The sequence below is a fragment of the Pongo abelii genome, chromosome 19, assembly GCF_028885655.2.
Source record: "Pongo abelii isolate AG06213 chromosome 19, NHGRI_mPonAbe1-v2.0_pri, whole genome shotgun sequence".
NCBI classification, from domain to species: domain Eukaryota; kingdom Metazoa; phylum Chordata; class Mammalia; order Primates; family Hominidae; genus Pongo; species Pongo abelii.
Genome location: NC_072004.2, coordinates 92631917 through 92657166, shown reverse-complemented (window position 1 = coordinate 92657166; position 25250 = coordinate 92631917). Strand labels below are relative to the sequence as shown.

General features: G+C 48.0%; 1 protein-coding gene across 8 annotated transcripts in view; it reads right to left on the bottom strand.

Moving 5' to 3' along the window:
- Nucleotides 1-4553: 4553 nt before the first annotated feature.
- SEC14L1 (SEC14 like lipid binding 1) overlaps nt 4554-25250 on the bottom strand; it is a 76654-nt gene continuing 55957 nt past the window's right edge. For all 8 annotated transcript variants that reach the window (XM_054535770.2, XM_054535771.2, XM_024234718.3 and 5 more), the window contains 10 exons: nt 24722-24831; nt 20323-20512; nt 17339-17427; nt 15659-15729; nt 14551-14722; nt 14087-14221; nt 11472-11606; nt 8747-8998; nt 7453-7631; nt 4554-7031 (listed from right to left, as the gene is read on the bottom strand). In XM_054535770.2, coding sequence (XP_054391745.1) covers nt 6926-7031; nt 7453-7631; nt 8747-8998; nt 11472-11606; nt 14087-14221; nt 14551-14722; nt 15659-15729; nt 17339-17427; nt 20323-20512; nt 24722-24831 — 1439 coding nt within the window. In that variant the 3' untranslated portion in view covers nt 4554-6925. The remainder of the gene's footprint in view (nt 7032-7452; nt 7632-8746; nt 8999-11471; nt 11607-14086; nt 14222-14550; nt 14723-15658; nt 15730-17338; nt 17428-20322; nt 20513-24721; nt 24832-25250) is intronic.

The following is a 25250-nucleotide window of genomic DNA, read 5'->3' as shown; positions in this document are numbered from 1 at the left end:
CAGACCTCATCTCTACAAAAATAAAAATAAATTAGCTGAGTGTAGTTGCACATGCCTGCAGTCCTACTTGGGCAGCTGAGGCAGGATGATCACTGGAGCCCAGGTGGTCGAGTTGGAGGCTGTAGAGAGCCGTGATTCTGCCACTGCACAGTCCGGGTAACAGAGGAAGACCGTCTCAAAAAAAAAAAAACAAAAACAGGCCAGGCATGGTGGCTCACCTGTAATCCTAACACTTTGGGAGGCCAAGGCAGGTGGATTGCTTGAGCCCAGAAATTGGAGACCAACTTGGGCAACGTGGTGAAATCCGATCTCTACCAAAAATACAAAAATTAGCTGGGTGTAGTGGTGCCTGCCTGTAGTCCCAGCTACTCAGGAGGCTAAGGCTGGAGGATTGCTGGAGCTTAGGATGTTGAGATCGCAGTGAGCCACGATCAGGCTACTGTACTCCAGCCTGGGCAAGAGCAAGACCCTGTCTCAAAACAAACAAAAACTTTTGTGTGATCAATACATTGTCGGAGCCAATACACACTGTCCCCTTGCCCTCATTAGCCTTGGCTGTACCGATGGGCAGGACCCTAAGCCCACCGCCAGGTCTCATGGCTCTCCACCACACTACCTGAAGCCCAGTTGCTGGACAGCTCGGGAAGGGTGGCAGGCCCAAGCTGCTGCACACTGATAGCTTTATCAGCGCCTTTTTTTTTTTTTTTTTTTTTTTTTGAGATGCCCAGGCTGGAGTGCAATGGTACAATCGCGGCTCACTGCAACCTCCACCTCTCGGGTTCAAGCAATTCTCCTGCCTCAGCCTCCCGAGTAGCTGGGATTACAGGCACCCACCACCACTCCGGGCTAATTTTTGTATTTTTAGTAGAGATAGGGTTTCACCACATTGGCCAGGCTGGTCTCGAACTCCTGACTTCAGGTGATCCGCCCGCCTTGGCCTCCCAAACTGCTGGGATTACAGTGTGAGCCAACGTGCCTGGCCTGCATCAGCGCCCTGTATACTTGGAGGTCAGTTTTGCTGGACATAACATTTTTGGCTCTTTCCTTGCAAAGTCTTAATTAATCCATTTTCTTCTGGCAGAAAACTCAGTCCTCAAAAAGCCTGATTCCCAGGATGCCTCAAGGATTTTTTACGTCCAGCACTTTTCCTAAAATACTCTTGGTGTTGGTCCTTCTCAGACCCTCGCTCTTTCAGTGGCACCCATGTGTTTGCTTATTTTCAACAGCATCACTTTTGAAGGCTTTCCATCCTTTACAATTTATAAAATTGGCCGGGCATGGTGGCTCACGCCTGTAATCTCAGCACTTTGGGAGGTCAAGGCGGGTGGATCATGAGGTCAAGAGATTGAGACCATCCTGGCCAACATGGTGAAACGCCGTCTCCACTAAAAATACAAAAAAATTAGCCATGCATGGTAGTGGGCACCTGTAGTCCCAGCTACTCGGGAGGCTGAGGCAGGAGAATGGCGTGAACCCGGGAGGCGGAGCTTGCAGTGAACCGAGATCGCACCACTGCACTCCAGCCTGGGCGACACAGTGAGACTCCGTCTCAAAAAAAAAAAAAAACCATCCTCATTTTCACTTGGCATTGTTTCTTCACTTTGCATTCCCTCTAATTTGTCTCAATTTCTGAAAGGATTCCTGCATTTCTAATCTTTCTTGAGTTCCGTCACTTCGAGTTTTTCTAACTCTGATTATGCTTTTCACGTTTCATATCATTTTCTTCAAGTTTTTTAGTTCATTTTAAAAATTGTTTTTAGGCTGGGTGTGTGGGATCACGCCTTTAATCCCAGCACTTTGGGAGGCTGAGGGTGATTACATGAGGCCAGGAGTTCGAGACAAGCCTGGCCAACATGGTGAAACCCCATCTGTACTTAAAATACAAAAATTAGCCAGGCGTGGTGGTGCACACCTATAGTCCCAGCTACTAGGGAGGCTGAGGCAGGAGAATTGCTTGAACCCAGGAGGCAGTGGTTGTAGTGAGCCGAGATCATGTCACTGCACTCCAGCCTAGGCGACACAGCAAGACTCTGTCTCAAAAAATAAAAAATAAAATAAAATACAAAATAAAAATAAAACAAAAATAGTTTTTAAATGGGTTTTCTTTGGTCTGTTTTGCAGGCAGGGCTTTCTGGCTTGCTTTCATTGTTTGTGGGAGTATTATTCTGCTGCCTACTCTGAGCCTTCTATAGGTTTGACTTTGCTACTTTTGTGATGCTCATTTTTATGGAAAAGTATTTCATAAACATTCAGAATGAAGTATGCTTCAAGAAAGCTGCTCTAATTTTGCGGTGCTCCCTCTGTTGTTTTGTGAAACGTTTAAAACATCACATCCGTCTGCTTGCATGGCTGCCCTGCCCATGGCCCTCCCAGGCACTTGCACAGACTTGGTCCCCATCCTGCTTGACTTTATTCACTCCAAGCAGTGGAATATGCTTTATTTCCTCGCTGTGAGGTTCCATCCAGAAGTGAGCCCTGGCAGGTCGGTCCAGGGAGTCCAGAAGGCCTGGTCTGCTCCCCTCAACCCGATCCTCTTCCCAATGGCCTCCGTGTCCCCAGGCTCTAGGTGCAGCCCAGCTGGGCCGTGTTACCTGCTGAGCACACACTGGCCTCCCCCTGGGGTTCACGTGCTTCCCACTGGGGTTCATGGGGCCTCGTGGCTTCTCCTCTCCCATCCATCAGACATTTTGCATGTAACCTCTGCTTTCTCCCCCAGACACGGATAACCTATGGGTCCGGAAGCTCTGGCAACTATTGGTGGTTTACCCTGACTCGCCTCTGGTTTGGGGTTTATGGGGATACTTTATCACCTAGTTTTGCTGTAAATGATGTCCATAGGCTTTTCTTATTATTGTGCTAAAAAACATAAACAAACGCTGCCATTTCAACCATTTTAAAGTGACAATTCAGTTGTCCACGGGTTTTAGGTTTTGCAGTCTAGTTGTACTACCATCTTCCCAGAATCCCTGGCTTTCCAAAGCCCTCACTTTTCAAGCAAAACTGATTCCAACTAGTTTGTTTCATGACGACATTAATAAGAATGCCTCCACCGCAACTTAAGAACTGGAAGACAACCTAAGGTTTGGGCTCTGCCAAAGTTCTGCAGAGATGGAGTATTAAAGGAAACATGATATATTTAAGAATCATCACATTAGCCGGGTGCAGTGGCTCATGCCTGAAATACCAGCACTTTAGGAGGCCGAGGTGGATGGATCATTTGAGGTCAGGAGTTCGAGACCAGCATGGCCAATATGGCAAAAACCCATCTCTACTAAAAATACAAAAATTAGCCAGGCGTGGTAGTGGATGCCTGTAGCCCCAGTTACTCAGGAGGCTGAGGCAGGAGAATCACTTGAACCTGAGAGACGGAGGTTGCAGTGAGCCGAGATTGTGCCACTGCACTCCAGCCTGGGTGACAGAGCACAGAGCAAGACTCTGTCTCAAAACAAAACAAAACAAAACAAAAAACCCACAACAACAAAGAACAAATGCATTACTAATGGTTTGGTGGCCCAATATAAACACACTGCTGTTCAAGACACTCCATTTCAGCATGGCCCTTTCTGAAGGTGGTCAGGAGACGGGCTGTGGGTTATCATCCTACAACCCTTACTTAGTTTCCAAGCTGCCTCTGGCTTCCACCCTGAGAACTGGACCGCCAAGCCAAAACAGTAGGTCCGACTTGACAACAGACACAGAAATATGAGGGCATAAAGGGAATCCAGGTAAAAAGCCTCTTCCTTCCTTTCATCACAGGTTGGCTAAATCATCAGACTTCGGCACAGCTAAGGTCCTGACTGCCTGTGGACACACTGACGGCCCAGGCCCAGCATGGACGTGCAGGGCACCCTCGGTCTCCCCTGCTTCCCACCCAGGTGCCAGCCAGACCCCTTGGCTGTGTCCCACCAAGGGCAGACACGGACTACTAGGAAACCCAATGATCCTGCGGTTCCCAGTTAGGGAGGCACCGGCTTCTGCACCCTGGCACGCTGCCCTGAGCCGCCTTCTGGCCTGCCCTGAGCTTCACCGAGCCAGCAGCCTGCTCTGCCCACTGGGTTATGACCCCCTGAAGACCCACTGATTGGCAGGGGAGTGGAGATAACGTAATCCAGGCTTCTAAAGGTCCACACCTGCCTATTTTATTTTCTTGGAGGCGCCTGATGAAAGCAATCCTTTTTATCACAACAGAAACATCACAGCAGGGATCGCCCCATCACAGTGATGTTAGATCTGGCTGCGTTTAAGAAAAACCACATCATGTCTTCTTACAGAAACGAGGATAAACACTGGGTTCGCTTCTGCCTCAGCAAACATACGGCTGTGACCTGAGGCCGGACCTCTCACCTGTGAAACAATCCCACATGAGCTAAAGCTCTTCTTGAACGACCACTCACCTGTGAAACACTCCCACACGAGCTAAAGCTTTTCTTGAACTTCTAGAGCATCAGTAATCTGGCTTCAGAAGCTCTCTTCTTTCTTCAATCTCTAAATTCTCCTAAGAATCTCAAACTCTTCAAGGGAAACTGTTGTTTCACAATAAGAAAAAGACATTCTTTTCTTTAAACAGTTCACATTTATTATTGATAACAATAAAAAAATCTTTTAAAGACTATCAGTATTGTATTACCAAGTGAGGTAATATGTTTACAAAACATTTACAGAATTTGATATGCAAATAACAAATTTAGGAAGGAAAGTGAATTAAGACATAATAGAGGGAGAATCAAAGAATCATTAGTACTAAGAAATGGGAAATGACAGCAGCGTTTTAAAAGAGTGGCAAGGTACTAAAAGTAGAGACACGATGCAAACTGCATACTCAAACCATAGCTGCCCCAGAATTCCCTTACAAGGGGAGTGAGATTGGATTACTCGGGAGGAAACCCTGTAAGCATTTGTGAGGTCATGTGCTTTGAGCTCTTCCAGATGCACTAAACTCTTTGGGTATAAAAGAATGCCACTCCCGAATCAACTTAAAAAGAACTGATCTTCAGCCTGGGAGGGGGTAGGGGATGGCTGCAATTCAAACAGTTCTATAAACATCTCTGGGCACATGAGGACTGTTGAGTGAAGCATTTTCTTGGCAGCTGTCAGCAAAATCGCCATCTGAGACACAGAGAAAGAAAGAGAAAGCAGGGACCATCTTCAGGCCCTTGTGATTTGGGAAAAGGAAGCACCAGGTGGAAGCAGCACAGATGCGCTACTAACTCTACCTACTAACCCTACCTAACTAGCCCTACCTACTAACCCTACCCACGAACCCTACCGCACTTTCCGGAAGCAAACACTTCGGGTACCACTGAGGAGCTCGATCTCTAAGAGCAAACACACAAATGTGGTCCAAAGGCAGGTGATCACAGCACAGGCCCTGGGACGTCTACAGTGTGCAGGCAGCCACTAGGGCTGACCCGACCGGGCAAGAGGGCTGCTCGGTCCCTCCCCCGCCCTCCTGATCCCTGCGCGGGGCACACACGGCCTCCACACAGCTCTCCAGTCACGCAGCACCCACAGTGCCTTCACAGCGGAGCTGAGACGGCACAACCAGGATTTCCATGCCTACCACGCACACAGGTGACAGCCGCGTGGGGTTTGGCACGAAAAACACGGCCTCTGCTGCACATAGAAACACGCGTTGCATGTCCTTATCATGGAGGCCATCCCCTATGCAACTTCTGGACAGATTCTCAAATAACCTGCTTTTCCCGTAAAAAGCTGAAAAAATAAGGGCCTGTACCAGATAGAGCAGGCTTTAAAATCAGGAATTAAACAAAATGTAAAAGGCAAACAAATCCCATATTCTGATCTGCTTCTATGAAGACTCCTTCATTACTCAAACTAAGTTTCTACTCACCCTGTCCCCCCAGCACCCCCACTGTCATGCACACATGCACACACACAGCACATGCACACACACACGCATGAGTCCACAATTCCCATGTACAAAGAAGCAGGGCTCCTACACACCACACGTCACCCTGAAGTGGATGCGAGCTGCTTTTTAGCTACTAATAAAACCCCATGGACAGTGTCAAGTGGCAAATGCGACTTGCTGGTTCCAAGACGGCCTCCTAGCGGCTGGAACTGTCTGGGCTCTGAGGACAATGCGCCAGCAGAGGGCACAGAGGAGATGGCCTACACTGGGCTGGGAGCTGACTGCAGGTGCGAGGAGCGACGCGCAGAAGGAAACGGGAAGAACCCCCGCACCCAAGTTCACATACAGAAAAATCCTGCTCTAAAAAGTATCAAAAAGATTTGAAAAGGAGGAAAGAGAAAGTAACGTTTAACGCTGGCAGCATTTTCCTGGAGTCACCAGGAGTCCCCGAGAGCCCCCGGCCCCACTGCAGGACAGTGAGTGGTGTGGGTGTGTCTGGCCCTGGGACAGGGTACTCCGCAGGCAGCCTCTGAATCCTCAGAGGATAAGGACCTCAAGTGCTGGCCCTAAGTCCACAGACCATCTCGACTGTGGTGGGAGGCATGGGGGCCGTGAGGCGGCGTGGGGTAAGTGAGCTGGCAGCTTCTGTCCCAGGTGAGGAGGGGCCATCTCTGGAGGATGTCACAGGAATTCATTCACTAATGGACAATGCGGAGTTCGTTGGAAAAATTTTTTGCATCAATATCTGAGGCCACGTCAATCCTTTAATTGGTATAGAAACTACTTTTCTTTCAAGAGAGCCCTTGTGCTCTGGTTTGATTTTGTGCACAACGTATACAAAATCTATGGCTATTGAGTTAAGTTAGGATCAGAGTTAAAACTACCTGCCAAGGTAGTTTTGGGATCAAACGACTACGTTTACCATCTGAGAGTTATTTGCTATCTAGAGGTGAGAGGAGTCTGTACAATGTCGCCGCTGGGTAGGCGGGTGCAGCTGGCTGTCCGAGGAGGGGCGGCCGTCCCCTCTGCACACTAGGTGCAGGCAGCGCGGCACTACCTGGAGATCATGGAGCTGGAGTGGGACTGGCTGGAGGAGGTGGTGGCGGCGCTCAGCTGCGAGAAGCCGCTGTGGCTGGACTCCAGGCTCGTCATGGAACCTCTGTAATGGCACAGGGAGGGGCGAGGCGTGAGGACCACCCTGCCGACCACCTGCCTGCCCACACTGCCTGCTGGACTTCGTGGCCCACCCTGCTCTCTGCTCATTTCTCATCCCCATCAGTGCTTGCACATGGGGGATGGACATGAGTAACCCACCAGGGGGACCGGCTTCCCACAGCCTGCACGCAGACAGCAGTGTGAGCTAAAGCAAAGGCAGTCGGCTCTGTCTCCAACACTCTCCCTCTGCAGACAGGCAGGGAGTCACCATGCCAACAAACGACCCCAAAGCCACTCCCTCCTGGCCCCCCGGGCATCCCTGACACCCGCCGCCACTGCTGATCCTGCACACGGCGCGGGACTGCAGGCTCCCTCCAACCATGCCGAGCTGTCCACAGCACCTGCTGTGGCGAGGGTGGCCGCACCTGAAATCCTCCGAGCCGATCACCTCGGTGTAGTACATCACTTTACACTTGTGCGAAGAGACCTGCAGGGACGCGAGCACGTCGTCCACCCGGGGAAGGCTGCTGGCGGCGCACGCGGGCATGCTGTGAAATTTCCACTGCAGGATGTAGAAGCCCGGCCACCTGGTCACATGGGAACCCTAGAACAAGTAGGGCAGTGGCAGCTGAGGGCGACTCGCTTCCGACCCCTGGCCTACCACAGGCCTGACAAGCGCCAAGGGGACTGTCTTTAGGATTTCATGTAGCTACAGGAACTATCTCAATGGGATTCAGAACCTGCTATTTTGCTTCAGCAAGCAGGTTTGACAATGTCCTTCCCTCTACTGAGTGTGGGCACTCCCGGGTGCTGGGAAGCCCAGAGGGATAAGCTCCATGTCCGTGGCCCTCACGAGGCCTCCCCAGCCCACCCCACCTACGGAGGCAGGAGCCTGGCAGGCTGGTGGCACCCATGCTGGAGAGAGGGCTCAGCACAGCTTCCCTGGACCTGGCCTCACTTTCTCTGACATGCTGCAATCATCCAGCATGTTCGGGGCTGAAGGCACATCACCCTAAAGTGAGCCGCCAATCCGCGGAAAGCTCCTTCTCCATTCTCGCTGAAATTCGTGACTGCCGTAACAGAGCTTAGCTGTTCATTGTTTTTAAAATGGACAAAGGATTCTTTTACTCTGCCTCTAAGACCACTGAAACACTGACAAGGCTCACCCCTGAAAACTGTAAAGGCAGCAAAATGATGCATCTATTATGAAGGCCAGAAGCAACGCCCCCGCCCCGAGGCTACTGTGAGCACAGGCACCCAAAATAACCGGCCACAATGTGAAAAGGGAACTGAAAGCATTTGAAACAAATTAGAAGGTTTGGTAATGAGAGCTAATAGTTCTCTAAGTACTTGTCCCTCTTACTTCTATTTAGGGTGATTTTCCTTTGAAAAAGACAAATGCAACCCGGTGAAATGAGGCTGGTGGGGGGAAATCCTCTGAAGCCCAGCTGGGCCCGTGCGTGTGATGCCTTCCCTTCCTGTCACATGCTGCTTTCGGGAAAAGTCGCAGATTCTGTCCAAAACCACTGCGAGGCCTCAACTCCTTCCTGTGAGACCCACTTGGCTTCCTGCTCCTCCAGGCAAGCTGCTCCTCCACAAGCAGTGCCTCAAAAGCTACACAGGACTGCTCAAGGAGCGAAGCAAAGAGTCCTACTCAAGACAGAATCACTTAGCCGCATGGAGTCACAGATGCGCGATTTGACCTGTGTGTGATTTTACCTGCACGCTTTCTCCTTCTTTGCAGATCAGAGGTGACTCCACCATGCTGTAATCGCGGCCCAGCTGCCAGACTTTGTCTATGAGCTGCACGTTGTTCCCACCCGGAGAGGTGATGCTGTGGGCTCCCAGGGAGTCCTTTTTGGGTGGCTGTGGCGACCTCTTGGAGTGATAGATGTTAAACACAATGTCCCCTTTGCACACGTCAAAATCCCAAGTGATGACTGACGAGGCATCCACAATCTGAATGAGAATCTGAAAAAGAGGCAGCATCAGGCAACCACGATCCACGAGCACACCGTCCCCTCCAGGGGATCCAGGGTGCAGGTGCTGAAGCTGGGGAGGGAAAGGCTGAATGCGTATGGGCGGATCTCTTTCCCCAGAGTCACACACCACCATCCATTCAACCGCTGGATCCTGCTACATGTCACGCACCAAGCTCTGTGTTCTTTGTGACCTGCACCTACAGGTCCAAGATCTCCCGTACACCATCTTCAGACACACTCTAAGAGGCCAGGTCTTAGAAATACCAAACACTGTGAGCTCGTACATGAGTGGTTCAGAGGACTGCCCTGGGCTGGAGAGAACAGAAGGCCCTGGAGAAGGTGAAAGCTAAAGAAAGAGCAGGCAGGGGAGCCTGAGGACAGCATTCCCAGCAAGGGGGAAGCAGGGGCATGGAACCGGGCTTGCCGTGTGAGGCTCGCACGAGAGAACAGTGGCGAGGCTGGGTGAGTGGGATGAGCCCCTGGCATAGCAGAGGTGGGGTTGAGGCGGTCAACCCCCCGGGTGCTGAGAACCAATTGAAAATCGAACTTATACAGCGCCGACAGAGCTTCCCAGCAGGGAACGATCAAAGTTAGTTTCAAAGATTGGGGGCGGGGGGCGGGGAGGGGGAGGGGGTGGGGGACGTGAGAATTAAAAGCAGCTGTGCAGAGTTCTGCAGTCACTGAAAACTCCACCTAAGGAAGCAGCAGAGCCAGGCCCGCGGCCGCTCTCAGCCCACTGCACGCCATCTGCTGTGCCCTTCAGCACGTGGCTGCTCTACAAGCCGGGCTCCTTCAATCCCACCACTGCCACCTCACCACTGAAACGCCACTTCGGAATGTCCTTCCACAGCAGATTCAGTGAGGTACAAGAGTCCTGTCTAAGAACAGCAGGCGGCACCACGTGGCACGGCCCGCTCTTCAGCAAAGTGGCTCCCCAGGCAGCTCCATCCTGAGGCCTCGGCCCCCTGTGCTGACGGAACCTCTTTCCTGCATTCACAGTGGGGGCCTCAGCTTCAGCCTTCCTTTCGGTTTGTCGCCATCCCGGATCTGTGCTTTATTTAATACCCAAAGCAGAACGGAGGTTTTTACCATGTGGATGTCTACAGATGCCCCCGATTCACATGAAACACACTGCACCCCAAGTTCTTGAAACATGGACAAGAGCGATAGTGCCTAACAAACGAGGAACAAGGACTCGGTCCCTGGAGCCTGCCCTCCCAGTAAGAAATGAATACAGACAATCCTCAAGACGTCATGAAATCTGAGATTCCTCTATGTATGTATCTACAAGTAAGGCACACCAAATCTGTCTCTGCTTGTTCAAACCATGGCAACAGCATTCCCTTATCCACCTGCCCTGCAAGCACCAGGTGAGCCACTCAGGAAGACACCCCAGCAGAAGCCACTGGCAGATGGCTGACCCAGGTGCCACCAAGGCAGGAAGCAGGCGGCAGTCAGCTCCTGGCCAGCACCATTGCCCAAGCCAGCACCACATCCTCACCGACACCTGCTCTGCACAGAGTGCCACCGTCCTCTCCAACAACTCTGGGCCACAAACCTTGTCCTAGCTGAGAAGGGAGATTCCACTGTAGGCCCCTCCTGCTTCAGGTCACTCGTGATGCTACAGGACAGACATATGGCATGCACAGGAACACGGAACGCCCTTGCTTCTCTACCAAAAGTGACAGCAAAAAAGGAATACAGGAACACCCTCTTTGCTCCATTAGACTTACAGAAAACGGAAAATCCCCAAGATATCTATAAATAACCAAAACCCAGCCAAGAAAAAGTAGCAAATGGGCCAGGTACAGTGGCTCACACCTGTAATCCCAGCACTTTGGGAGGCCAAGGCAGGTGGATCACCTGAGGTCAGGTGTTCGAGACCAGCCTGGCCAACATGGTGAAACCCCGCCTCTACTAAAAATACAAAAATTAGTCAGGTGTGGTGGCGGGTGCCTGTAATCCCAGCTACTTGGGAGGCTGAGGCAGGAGAATTGCTTGAACCCGGAAGGCGGAGGTTGCAGTGAGTTGAAATGCCACTGTACTCCAGCCTGGACAACAGAGCGAAACTGTGTCTAGAAAAAAAAAAAAAAAGAAGAAGCACATGAAACTTGTTCAATATAACCATGAAATAAACCAAATTCAGGAGTTAAGTGCTCCAACAAGGAAAGATTAGCTATTCCCATCTCTGTGTTTGGTGGCTTTAGTAAAATGGAGGTCAAGAGATCCAATTTCCTTTCCAGGCACTCTGATCAAGCACAACTAGTTTCTATTCTGAGAGAGACCCATTCTTCGACGTTGACATTTACTGAAACTAAATATCGATAGTCAACAAAAGCCTAAAGACAAAGAGCAGAAAAACGAGTGGATTGTTCTGAATGAAAGGCTGCCAGGAAGCCCGCGAGGGCCAGGCTCTCTGCGGAGGAAGGGCCGGCCCAGGTGCAGGAAGGCGGAGGACGTACCTCATGTGGGGCTCCTTTGAAGACACTTGCAGACTGGTAGATGGTCTCAGTCCAGAGCTTGAGGTCTTCGTTCTCCAGCTCCTCTGCAGTCCGGTACAGAGATTTGGGGACCAGTCCGCCCTCTGGCACTTCGCACTGGAAGCAGAAACACAGCGGTGAAACCTGTGCAAACACAAACCAACCCCACAAAACCCAGACACGCCAGCCAGCCCACCCTCCTGCGCTCAACTCCTGGAAGTTGCTGAGAAAATGGAAAACAGTGGCAGGGTCGTAAAACACTCTGCACTGCTGAGCAATATGTTTTTAAAAACCACTTAAATACACGTGTTTTACTTGCATAAACGGGAACAAGTTGAAGCTGATTTACCACAGAATTCCTGCTATCATGCGTGAGGCACTGCCCCCAGTTACTACAGCTGGCTCATATAAGCATTAGGGGTATTTATAGTGCCCTGTAAAGGAAAAGCATTACTTTAAGAAAAGAGTTTTGCTCTCAATAGCCACAGGCATTATTTTTATGATAAGGAATTACAGTCAAGATACAGAATCAATGAATAATGTTTTGTGTCTAAAGTCAAATGACTGGTCTATAACACCAGCCAAAAACTAATGAAGAACTTCTTTTGAATTTGCCTGAAACAAGTTGAATTAGAATTCGTACATATCATAAATCTAACTGACCTTGATACAATGACTCCACACTAAAGTTCATAAAATCGAAGTCCTCCTTCTATTAGCCTTGGGAAGCAACTACATAGAAAATAAACATTTCAGTCTTCAGCCTGCAGTACAGCATGAGTGCAAAGTGTCAAAGCAGTGATGTCGTGTTGGAAAAATACCGGACTGCCCGCTGGTTAGTAACCTCCAGCCACCAGAGAGCAGGAGGGAACAACCTCCTTTCAACAACCAGCCTCAACAGCAGCTCAGGAGAGCGGTGAAGAAGTCTTAGAAGGCCCGAGTTTTTGGACAGTTCAATTAACCACAAAGACGCTCAGCACCGCAAACACACTAAGGAGGTCGGCATGTGACAAACAGGTACGACACGGTGAGGCAGGTCTCCTTGGACTCCAGCTCAATTCTTCGTGTCATAATTGGAAGCAGCAACAACACGAGATGGCTAGCTCATATCATGAAAGGAGTTCAGAGGTGTCTACAAACCCGAGCCTGCGGTTTAACCTCATAGGCACTTGCTAAATTCTGGTCCTATAACCTTTACTGTAACTTACTTGCTCTTTGCACTGTACTGTGATGATGCCTGTAATTTCCTTTAAGTGGAACTGATGAAGTGAAAGCTAAATTCATTTGTTTTCTAAATGTCTCTAACCATTCAGAAAGTCCAAAGTCCCCTGAATGTCCAATTCATTAGCTAAATACCTGAGTCAAACCCAGTGGGTACACATTCCAAACGTGTCACTTTATATGAAGGATGACTAGAGAGCCCTTCTGATAAGAAGCTTCACTCCCTGCTGAGTTCAGCCGCTGCCGTGTGCCATGGAACAAGTCACTGGGACTTCTAGAGGCTTTGGCTTCCATAATGCTCCCACAGCACAACTGTGTACCATGGGCTAGAAGCCTGTAAGGACCCCAAGGTTCTGAGCTTCTCTGAGTACAGGGTATAGAAGTGGAGGCCTCTGCTTCATTACCCAGCAACTCAGTATATTAAAAACCCCAAACATATGTTGAGAACCACTTCCCTTCGTTTTTTTACTTTAAAAATGTTATCCAGGCCAGGCGTGGTGGCTCATGCCTGTAATCCTGGCACTTTGGAAGGCTGAGGTGGGTGGGTCACTTGAGGTCAGGAGTTTGAGACCAGCCTGGCCGACATGGTGAAACCCCATCTCTACTAAAAATAAAACAATTAGCTGTGGGTAGTGGCACACACCTGTAATCCCAGTTACTCCAGAGGCTGAGGCTGAAGAATCGCTTGAATCTAGGAGGCGGAGGCTGCAGTGAGCTGAGATTGCGCCACTGCACTCTAGCCTGTGCAACAGAGCATGACTCCATCTCAAGAAAAAAAAAAAAAAACCAAAAATGTCATCCAGCCTGGGGCAAAATAGTGAGACTCTGTCTCTACAAAAAATTCGCTGGGTATGGTGGTACACGCCTACAGTCCCAGCTACTTGGGTGGCTGAGGTGGGAGGATCACCTGAGCCCACGAAGTCAGGCTGCAGTGAGCTGTGATCGCGAAACTGCACTCCAGCCTGGGTGACAGAGCCGGACCCTGTCTCCATAAAAAAAAGGACGGGGAGGGGCGGGTGGGAAATTTTGATAACTGATTCAATTTTTTAACAGTATTTTAAAAAATATGACAGCTCCTCTAAAATGGTTTAAATATCTGATTCACACAAAGCCTGTGAATCAAGCAAGCTGCAATTGTATTTGATTCTACAAATTCTCATTCGTATTTAACAATGAAGAAATGTACAGTATCAACAATTACTTAAATGGTTCTCTTTAGCTTAACCCTGGATCAGAGAAATGGCGGCCAAAAGAAACAAAACAAAAACAAAACATCCAAACGACTGGAAGTTCTGAAAATCATTTGTGCAAATCAACACCGACCTCTCCCACCTGCACAAGGGGCCAAATGTGCAGTTCCTCGCCTCAGGACATACCATGCACTCCCCACTCAGGAAATCTGGAATAATCTCTTTGTCGATGTAATCCAGCAGGCCTCCAGGACCCTGGTAGTCATTTCCTGCATAAATGAGGAACTTCCTTCTGGTGTTGTCATCAATGAACGGACTAACCTGTGAGGAGGAGGAGACCATGCAGTCATATTTCTCTGCTGCCTGAGTGTCCAAGATTAAAATGACAATGTGGTATTCTGAGTGGGAGGGTAGGGGGAGGAAATTCAAGCTTATATACTTCTTCTGTAAAGTCTATTTGCATGGCATTAGGACACTCACATTTTGTTTTTCCCCTTTCTTAAACAATTTGAGAAATTTTATATCTTTGCATGTTATTGTTTTTTTTCCTAAGAAGTTAAGACTTTAGGTCACAGACACGTGTATATGAATGCACGTGTTATCTGCTTTCCAAATGGCTCACAGTTACTGCAAAAAGCATCTCAACCCACCAGCGTCCAGAGCACAGGAAATACCCTGGGCGCCCGCAGGATGAGAAGGCGGCCCAGTGTCTCAGGGTAGTTGGCCTCCACCACCTCGATGATCCGCAGCAGCGCTTTCACACCAGGTCTCCACAAGTGGCGCATGTTCAGCCCTTCCAAGTCCACCAGGCAGGTCCATGAGCTGCAGGTTGTGCAGAGATGTGTTTCATTCAACACACAACACACTTAGCAAACTGCGTCTTATTTTTTTCTTTTTTGGTCATTTATAGCTATTTCCAAATACATCAAAATCAATTTTTTAAAATTATAGTGCTATGTATAGTGCTATGAACCCTGTTTATATCTACTTGTACAAAACACAGAGGATCAGTGTGGTAGGACCAAGGCCTGAAACTGCAATTAAGGCTGATTGATAATGCATGGAAAGCTCTCTCAGCTATGCTCAGTGAGCCGGCAAGCAAAGCCACAGTGTGCTGTCCTCGACGTGCTAAACCACCCCCCTAACCCGCCATCAACAGGGCACACAGCTGGTATTTTAACACATATTGTGTCTGAACTGCAGTGGGCTATGCTTCAACAGAGAGAGAGGCAAGCACTGTCCCAGGAGCTGAGAATACAGCAGTCAGCAAAAGGCCCTCGAAATCCCTGTTCTCATGGAACTTACATCCCAGTGAACAATCTACACCCTTATCAATGTCAACCTCTGAATCACTACTCTTTACTGTATCAGATTCTTTACTGTAACTTAAAGATTCAGAGAATCTTTACTCTGAATCAGAACTCTTTACTGTAACTTAAAGCTTGGTTTAAGAACACAGAGTCATCTGGGTGAGGAGGGGAGGCAAAAACAAGCAAACGACCTGCAGCCCTGGGCTCCCGCGGCCCGCACAGACTAAGCAGACAGGCCAACCCACTCTGGCTGACGTGACAGCAATGCCTGGGGTCAAAAAACACTAACTGTCTGTCCCTCGTCACTGGCATATTACATGTTCACCTCTTGTCTACCTTTTAGAGCACCTTGGAAAATAATAAGTAGATTTTAATTCCAAAAATCAACTAGAAATATTTAATTCGTTTTCTCAGTAAGTTGAAAGGAAAAACAAAATCCCACACCTACCTGATAGGCCGACCAAAGACCTTTGTATTCTCTTCGCATCGCCTTAGCCCTTCTTCATTTATGGAGAGAACCTACATACAAAAGGGCATGAAAATTTACCATGATTAGTTTAAGGCTAAAACTACCGCGTCCAGCTATGGAAGAGGGACACTAACAGCATATTACAGATAAGTGTGTAAACCAAAAAAAGTCACCTATGGAGATTTTCTTACACATTCACATGCGCTAAACACATCACCACCAACAAAAGTATTTTACTCTTGAAAGAGAATAAACACTGTCATGTGTGGCAAAGGTAACGGCTATCCAAAGTGAAGCACAGAGGTATCCCCAGATGAACAGGGGCCTGGCTCTGGGGCTCTGTCTTCAGAACAAGCGCATGGGAACAGCAGATGAACGTCTGTGAGTGTGAGAACACTCTGATACCACATGTGCCAGCCAAGAGAAAAGGCAGCCTTAGAACAGATGTAAGGCATGGCTCAAGCGATCCTTTGCTTTAGGTTAATAAACCCTTCCCCTGTAGATAAAGTCCACCCCTATCTTTATGTGTGAACGTGTGCATGTGGGGATATATAAACACACAGAGCAGTGGGGGCAGACTAACACAATACACAAGGGAATGCCAACAGTGAGCCAGGCTCAGTGGTGGTGCTTGTGGTCCCAGCTACTCAGGAGGCCAGGGTGGGAGGACCGCTTGAGGACAGGAGTTTGAAGCTGCAGTGAGTCGTGATCACACCCACGAATAGACACTGTACACTGTACCCCAGCCTCAGCAACAGAGTAAGACGATGTCTCTTTACAAAAAAAAAAAAAAAAAGCCGGCTGGGCAGGGTGGCTTAAGCCTGTAATTCCAGCACTTCGGGAGGCCAAGGCGGGAGGATTACCTGAGAACAGGAGTTCGAGACCAGCCTGACCAACATGGTGAAACCCTGTCTCTATTAAGAATACGAAACAATTAGCTGGGCATGGTGGCGGGCGCCTGAAGTCCCAGCTACTCAGGAGGTTGAGGCAGGAGAATCACTCGAACCCGGGAGGCGGAGGTTGCAGTGAGCCAAGATCACGCCATTGCACTCCAGCCTGGGTAACAAGAGTGAAACTCCGTCTCAAAAAACATAATAAAAAATAAAGCCAAAAGTGTGTATTTCAGGATAATGGGGTTATAAATACATCTTTTAAATTTCTGTTTGTTTTAACTTGAAGGACCATCTTCTTCTCTGGGAGGGGGAAGCACAGCTGCCAATGGCGGCAGCAGCGGAGCGGGGCCTGGCTGGAGTCAGCGAGATGATGAGTCAGCAGGCATTCAGGATGGTCTAGAGAAAGACGCCAAGAGCTCGCGTTCAGGAAGGGCCAGTGGAAAGAATACTATCAAGAGGTCTGCTGTGAGTGGCGTCCCAGGAGAGGGCAATTCCACGTGGGAGTGAATGAAAAGACTCAAACTGCTGCTACACAGGCATCTCGGGGAAGACCCTGACTGCCTCATTGACGCTTCCACTGTGGGAAACACTTTTATAACTTCTGTGTCTCCTTTTGAAATTTTAAGACGGTATTAATATATTTTCAGTTCTAACTACATAAGCAATTCATGTTTGTTCTAACAGGCTGGTTAACACCCCAATCCTACTGGCAGAGAAAGAAAGTGACGCCACAGTGGAGCCTGGAGTCTCGCAGCCGCGCACTTACGTATCTCAGCAGGGCTTCCTCCCCGAGCGCTCTCACCAAGCCTTTGGTGTCCATCTGCCCCAGCCTGAGCACGTAGAGGGGCCGCCCATCTGCAGAGGAGGGGAAGGGATGAGTTGTCAGCACCATCCCAGTTGAAACTGAGGACACAACTCTAAGACCCTTAACAGGAAAATGTATTCGCCTGTGTTCTAGGGGCGCTTGAAGGTCTTTCTGATTCTTAGAAGTGGCAACTGATTTGTGTGTGTGATAGGGGGTGTGTGTCCAATATTTACCCCAAAAAGCTGTAAGCGAGAAAAATAAAAACCAACTGACAGAGTAGCTGTGCAGGGTCCTGGAAATAGAAGGCTGTGCCGGGATGAGGGGAATCCGGCTGGGACTCACTCAGCTCAAGCTGCCCATATGCTGGGCTCAGTCTGAACAACTGCCCATAAGCTGGGCTCACTTTGAACAACTGGGGCTGCCCAAGAGCTCTGATTTTCAACGGCAAGGGAACATCAAACTATCCAGACACTTTTTCTATGACTACAGAGTACTTTTAAAATTTTCTTTCTTAGAAAATCATTTTTTTTCATGTCACAGATTACTAAAAACTGAATGCAAGCTTTTTAAAAGCCAGCTTCCCTCAATTCCCACTCTAAGGACCAAGACAAATGAGAACATTCTAAAAATCCTTAAAACCCCACCAAACAGCCTGTGTTGGCTCTACTCTGTTTTTTTTTTTTTTTTAGAGAGGGAGTCTCTCTGTCGCCTAAGCTGGAGTGCAGTGGCACGATCTCAGCTCACTGCAACCTCTGCCTCCAGGTTCAAGCGATTCTCCTGCCTCAGCCTCCCAAATAGCTGGAACTACAGGCGCACGCCTCCACGCCCGGCTAATTTTTTGTATTTTACTAGAGACGGGGTTTCACCGTGTTGCCCAGGCTGGTCTCAAAATCCTGAGCTCAGGCAATCCGCCTGCCTCCGCCTCCCAAACTTCTAGGATTACAGGCGTGAGCCACCATGCTGGGCCTCCTTTTTTGTTTTTTATTGAGACGAAGTCTTGCTCTGTCGCCAGGCTGGAGTGCATTGGCACGATCTCGGCTCACTGCAACCTCCGCCTCCCAGGTTCAAGCGATTCTCCTGCCTCAGCCTCCCGAATAGCTGGGACTACAAGCGTGTGCCACCACACCCAGATGATTTTTGTATTTTTAATAGAGACGGGGTTTCACCATGCTGGCCAGGATGGTCTTGAACTTCTGACCTCAACTGATCCACTCGCTTCAGCCTCCCAAAGTGCTGGGATTATAGGTGTGAGCCACCGTGCCCGGCCTCCTTTTTTTTTAAGTAGAGACAACATCTCACTGTGTTGCCCAGGCTAGTCTTGAAGTCCTGGGCCCAAGCCATCCTCCTGTCTTGGCCTCCCAAAATGCTGGGATTACGGGCGTGAGCCATTGCGCCTGGCCTGGCTCTACTTCTTTATAGCCTGGAGGTCTAATGGGTGCCGCCTGAGAGGAGCCTAACTCATACCATACTGCCCTATCATCATGGGCCATCTACACAAAGGGGAAAAAAAGCTTGGTGGCCATAGTGTATCCCTAGAGTCAGCACTGCCTAGCCTCCTGCTGCACAGTCCCAGAGGGGGAAGCAAGAGGAATACAGACGATCGTGCTCCTGAAAAGGAACCAAGACTTGTCTTCTGTGGTTACCAGAGGACCAGCAGTGTCATCCCAACATGGGGCAGAGGGTCAGAGGGTAACATTTATCTTGTATTTGTCACCTAGTGAACTTCATCTCCCAGGAGAGTCTAGCTCTAGACCTGGTCTACTTAAAGCAAAATATTTTTATGTGCTCCGAAATCTTATGGAAAGGCCTATTTACAGAAAGTTTCTCCCAACGTTTAATAAGACACATTTGTTGAGGCTGGGCGCAATGGCTCACGCCTGTAATTCCCGCACTTTTGGAGGCCAAGGCAGGCAGATCACGAGGTCAGGAGTTCGAGACCAGCCTGGCCCATATGGTGAAACCCCCATCTCTACTAAAAATACAAAAAGTAGCCGGGCGTGGTGGTGCGCACCTGTAGTCCCAACTAGTCGGGAGGCTGAGGCGGGAGAATTGCTTACACCCGGAAGGTGGAAGTTGCAGTGAGCTGAGATCTTGCCACTGGACTCCAGCCTTGGGGACAGAGCAAGACTCTGTCTCAAAAAAAAAAAAAAAAAAAAAAAAGACACATTTGTCAATGTCTTACTACCAAACTTTTTAACAATACAAAAGATGAAGTCATAATCACAGACAAAGCTGAGCTGCTCGGTTCTGCAAGGACTTGTTCAGAGGGAAAAAGAACCAGTTCTACGGTGCTTCCCTCTCGCCGACGCTTCCAATTCCACCCTGCCCGGCTCTCAAACTTTGGCTGAGGAAAGAGTGTATTTTTGACAGTGCAGGTCTTCCTGCAAGGCAGGGTATGGAAGGCATTTGGGGGAACTGTGTTTCAAGGCTCTCATTTAAACCACTCTTCATTTCAGGTGCATCGCCACCCTTCATCCAGGCCTTACTTACTCCCAAAGCAGAACTGAAGTGCTCAGGGCTGTGATGTAGAAAACCGGGCTGAACCGTTTTAAGCTATCATAGGGTTTAAGTCATTGAAAAGTCCCTTTATTAACACTGCATTACTGAAAATACTCTGCCAGAGGCACTGCTGTCTTTTTAATAAGTCAAAACAAACTGTACTGCACCGAGCAAGTGAAGTCATTTGCCCAAGGATGACGTGTGTCCATGAGGAAGGAGCAGTCCCAGGCCCTTCCTGGCTGCCTGGGGCGGGACGGGGACGGGAGTGTGCCCGTGGTGACGCGTATCAGTCTGTTCAACTTGGGAAAGGTGCCAAATTCTCAGAGTGAGGAGAACCGATGCACTCAAGGGGGCCCCACTCAACTCCAGGGAAGGAGGCCTTGGAAGATATCTTCAACCACACATCAAGACAACGACAGAAACACAGTTTCAACTCCATCCGGTACCTTTGTCGTGATGATGCCAGCCTCCCGCGTAGTAATCCTGAAGGACCTGAGGAGGGGTCCATGTTTCAAGAATGTAGTCTACCTGATGCTGCTTTCTCCACGTCAAAGACTGACACATGATCTCTCTGGCTTTGTCAATATTAAAATCCCGCGCACGGAGGAACCGAAGAATATGCTCATCTTTTGGAATCTATTAAGAGAAAAAGACGTTTCTAAGCAATGTTAAAAGTTGTGAAGGGAACTTTGGGAGGCTGAGGTGGATGGATCACTTGAGCTCAGGAGTTTGAGACCAGCCTGGCCAATATGGCGAAACGCCATCTCTACTAAAAATACAAAAATCAGCCAGGCATGGTGGTGCATGCCTGTAATCCCAGCTACTCGGAGGCTGAAGCAGGAGGATCACTTGAATCTGGGAGGTGGAGGCTGCAGCGAGCCGAGATCACATTACTGCACTAAAAAAAAAGGTGCTAAGGGACTAAGACCCTAAAATTCCCACTTTTCTTTTGGAGACAGGGTCTCTCATTCTACTACCCAGGCTGGAGTGTTGTGGCACGATCTCAGTTCACTGCAGTCCCCAACTACTGGGCTTAGGCAATCCTCCCACCTCAGCCTCCTAAGTAGCTGGGACCACAGGCACATGCCACTACGCCCAGCTCATTTTTGTATTTGTAGAGATGTGGTTTCCCCATGTTGCCCAGGCTGGTCTCAAACTCCTGAGCTCAAGCAATCCTCCCGCCTTGGCCTCCCAAAGTGTCGGGATTATAGGCGTGAGCCACCACGTCTGGCCTGAAACTCCCACTTCTAATCAACAGTGAGCTGCACTATTATACTATTAAAAATGAGCTGGTACCAGAAACATCTCCCCTACTACTCTAGAGAAAATCAGCATTATCAGTTGAATAATCTTTATAGTATTTCATTTTCATTTCCGCAAAGTAAAGCAAAGGCATAAATAATTCCCTAAACATCAAATGCTTCGACTCTATGAACAGATCTATGAATGACTATGATCTGTGCGCTTTTCTGTATATATACTGCATTTAAATAAAAAGTTAGAATAAAGAGAGAGCAGGACACCTGGCTTCTGAATGGAAACCTTCATAGTGCCAGAGACAAAAGAGAATTAAACATGGATGATGTTGAGAAACGCAAGATTTTTTGTTCCAAAGGGTGCCCAGTGCCACACCATGGAAAAGGGAAGCAAGCACAAGACTGGGCCACATCTCCACAGTCTCTCCAGGCAGAAGACAGGTCAGGCTGCTGGATTCTCTTATACGTAGATGCCAATAAGAACAAAAGTATCACCTGGAGTGAGGACACACTGATGGGGTATTTGGAGAATCTCTGCAACAAAAATGGTCCTCACTGGCCAGGTGTGGTGGCTCAGGCCTGTAATCCCAGCACTTTGGGAGGCCAAGGCAGGCGGACTGCTTGAGGTCAGGAGTTCAAGACCAGACTGACCAACATGGAGAAACCCTGTCTCTACTAAAAATACAAAATTAGCCGGGCGTGGTGGTGCATGCCTGTAGTCCCAGCTACTTAGGAGGCTGACGCAGGAGAATCGCTTGAACCTGGAGGCAGAGGGTGCAGTGAGCCAAGATCGCACCATTGCACTTCAGCCTGGGCAACAAGAGCGAAACGCCATCTCAAAAAAAAAAAAAAGAAAGAAAGAAAGAAGACAGCAAGGGCAGACTTGAAAGTTGATCTCAAAAAAGCTTCTAATGAGTAATAACTGGTGACTGCCTTACTACAAAACAGAAATGTCATAACTTTTTAATGCATATCATAATTTAATAGGTCTCATGGCCAGGCATGGTGGCTCATGCCTGTAATCCCAGCACTTTGGGAGGCCAAGGCGGGCGGATCATGAGGTCAGGAGATCGAGACCATCCTGGCTAACACAGTGAAACCCTGTCTCTACTAAAATACAAAAATTATCTGGGCGTGGTGGCGGGTGCCTGTAGTCCCAGCTACTCGGTAGGCTGAGGCAGGAGAATGGCGTGAACCCAGGAGGCGGAGCTTGCAGTGAGCCGAGATCGCGCCACTGCACTCCAGCCTGGGCGACAGGGCGAGACTCCGTCTCAAAAAAAAAAAAAAAAAGATCTCATACACCAGAATTCAGATCATGAACCATCATCAGAATACTTTGATTGGGCAATCCTGATTTAACTAAGGCTGGCTTGTGGTTAAAGGACTATGTTCGGTTTTTTGAATTTTAATAATTCTGATTCAGTAACGCTACACTGCTTTCCCCTTCTAAAGATGTGATTGGACTTCGCTAGTAATGTTCAACTTTCACAAAGATTGTAAATGCCATCTTAAAGCCTATTGGAGATTGGTTTTATATTTGGGTTTACATAACTGGCTATGTGACTCTATTTAAATACTGAGGAAATCCCTTCACTGTCTCAGAACCAAGCAAGACTCACCTGTATTTTGTATTTATTTGCCTCTTAAAGGCAAAGGCTGAAGATAAGGCAGCAATATCTACTTTATATTTTTGGCCTTAACTATGCCAATCTAATTAGAATTTCCTGTATCTAAAATGGTTCCCTTTATTTATTAAAAGGCATTTTAGTGTAGTTTATGTGTAATATCAAATAAGGAATATTTAACACTTCTCACATTTTATAGACAATTTATAAGGTCAGATGCTTTTAAAAGTCAGTATGACAAGAAATAGTAGCAAGTTAAACTTTACTTTTGAATTCTTTACTACTTAAGTCAGACTAAGTTATAATTTAGCATTGTCTTTAAAAAGTCATTCGAGGTTGGGCCCCGTGGCTCACGCCTGTAATCCCAGCCCTTTGGGAGGCTAAGGCAGGCGGATCACCTGAGGTCAGGAGTTTCAGACCAGCCTGGCCAACATGATGGAACCCTGTTCTCTACTAAAAATACAAAAATTAGCCAGGAATGGTGGCAGAGCTAACCCCAGCTCTCAGGAGGCTGAGGTAGGAGAATAGCGTGAACCTGGGAGGCAGAGGTTGTAGTGACCCAAGACTGCACCAGACTGGGTGAGGGAGCAAAACTCTGTATAAAAAAAAAAAAAAAAAAATTCAAAAACATGAAACTGTAGAACTACCATGTGTCTACGTGATTGGCAATGGTGCTTTTGCCAACTCATTAGAAGGATTAAAGTAGAGAAGATATACACAAAGTTAAAAATTATGAGTGATCATAAGACTTAAGATAATTAAAAACAAAAACTACAGATTAAAGAATACAAAAAAAGCATGTTGGGTTTTCATGATGTGGCGGTATTGCTGACTAACATACAGGAATCTTCTCCAGGTTCCATTACTGTCAATCAACAGGTTGGCCTCCCTGAATAAAGAATAAGGCCAAGGCTGTGTTCTGAGTGTCACGTGGACTAAGTGTCTTCCTCCGTGGCCATGTGTTTACCCACTCAAGAGGCTAGTCCATCAGAACAAGAAGGGGGTGGGAACATGAACTATTCATGACCCCAACTCCCGGGAAATAACTCAAAAGCATGTGGCCTACTGACGTGGCGTCATCTTCACTCAGAAAGGACGCATGTGGCCTACTGACGTGGCGTCATCTTCACTCAGAAAGGACCACAGTTACGTGGAAGTAGTTAACAATGGAGGTTCTGGAACAAAATGGCCTGGGTTCAAATCCTGACCCCACCACTCGCTGGCTGTGAGACCTCAGGCAGGTTACTTCACTGCTCTGTGCCTCAGTTTCCTCACACGTAAAACCAGTGAGAGAAACAGCAGCAGAGAGAGCTGCTGGAAGGACGGAATGAAGACCTGAAAACAGTGTCTAATACATGGTAAGGAGACAATAAACGGCGGCCATCATCACTGCAGTGGTTTTCTGGATGACTGGTATTCAACAGCACTCAGTTATTTGGTTTCTAGTAACCAGGCTGACAGAATTAGAGATCGGGCCAACTACATGCAATGCCTAGTTTCCCTTTACTAAATAATGCCAATAACTCGCTAGACACATACTAGGCTCTGCTCACTACGTAAGGCTTACCATAAAAATCTACACTCTCATGAGGCTAAAATTTCACCAAAAACCTGAAAATTAAAGCTCAAATATTTCTAATCTCTGATAAATCTCTGAACTCTTTTTACACCTTCTGAAAATTTGAATGTGTGAATACTTGGAACACATGTTGCTTTGTGACGTGACACTGTTTGTAGCCAGACCTTGCTCTGTAAAGTCTAGAAAAATGCAGTTACTCATGCATTATCACTTAATATAAAGGACTTAGATTCCACAGAGACATAAATGCAATGACTTCTAAACTGGAAGAAACATTCCCAGCTTTGGAAGTTGGGAATATTACTCTCGGTGACTATGACAGAAAGAGATTCCATGATTTCACGTAGCTCTGTCGCTGCACACTGGGCGTGGTGCCGACACTCACTTTGCCCTTGTGGGTCTCCTGGAGCCACTGGCGAAGTCTAATGAGGCAGCTCTCCTGCAGCGGAGTCAAATCGCCCAGGTATCTCTTGATGTAGTCGGCATCTAGTTTGTCTGGAATGTAAGTGACATTTCTTTACAACAAAGAACACTGGAGCTTTAGGCTCCCAAAGTCTTTCTGCTCAGTGGAGTTAACGTGTGGTCCTAGAGTCTTAGAGGCACATGAAACCACAGAGATGGCAGATGTAAACCAGATTCCTTAGAGGACTTGAGGGATAGGCTTTGAGATCAAATCACTGACTAAACCACAGGTAAACTTTCTGACTCAATTATCTTTCCCTGATTACCACTGAGTTACCTCTATTGCCAAATCACAATACTATTCATGACTATAATAGATATTAATGACTGTTTTAATTCCAAGAGGAACATAACAAAAAAAGGACTTACAAGATATAAAATGTATGAAAAAAAAAGGCAAGCAAATCTAAATCTATTTTGAATAGAGCTACTGTGTTCGAGAATGTAAGAAA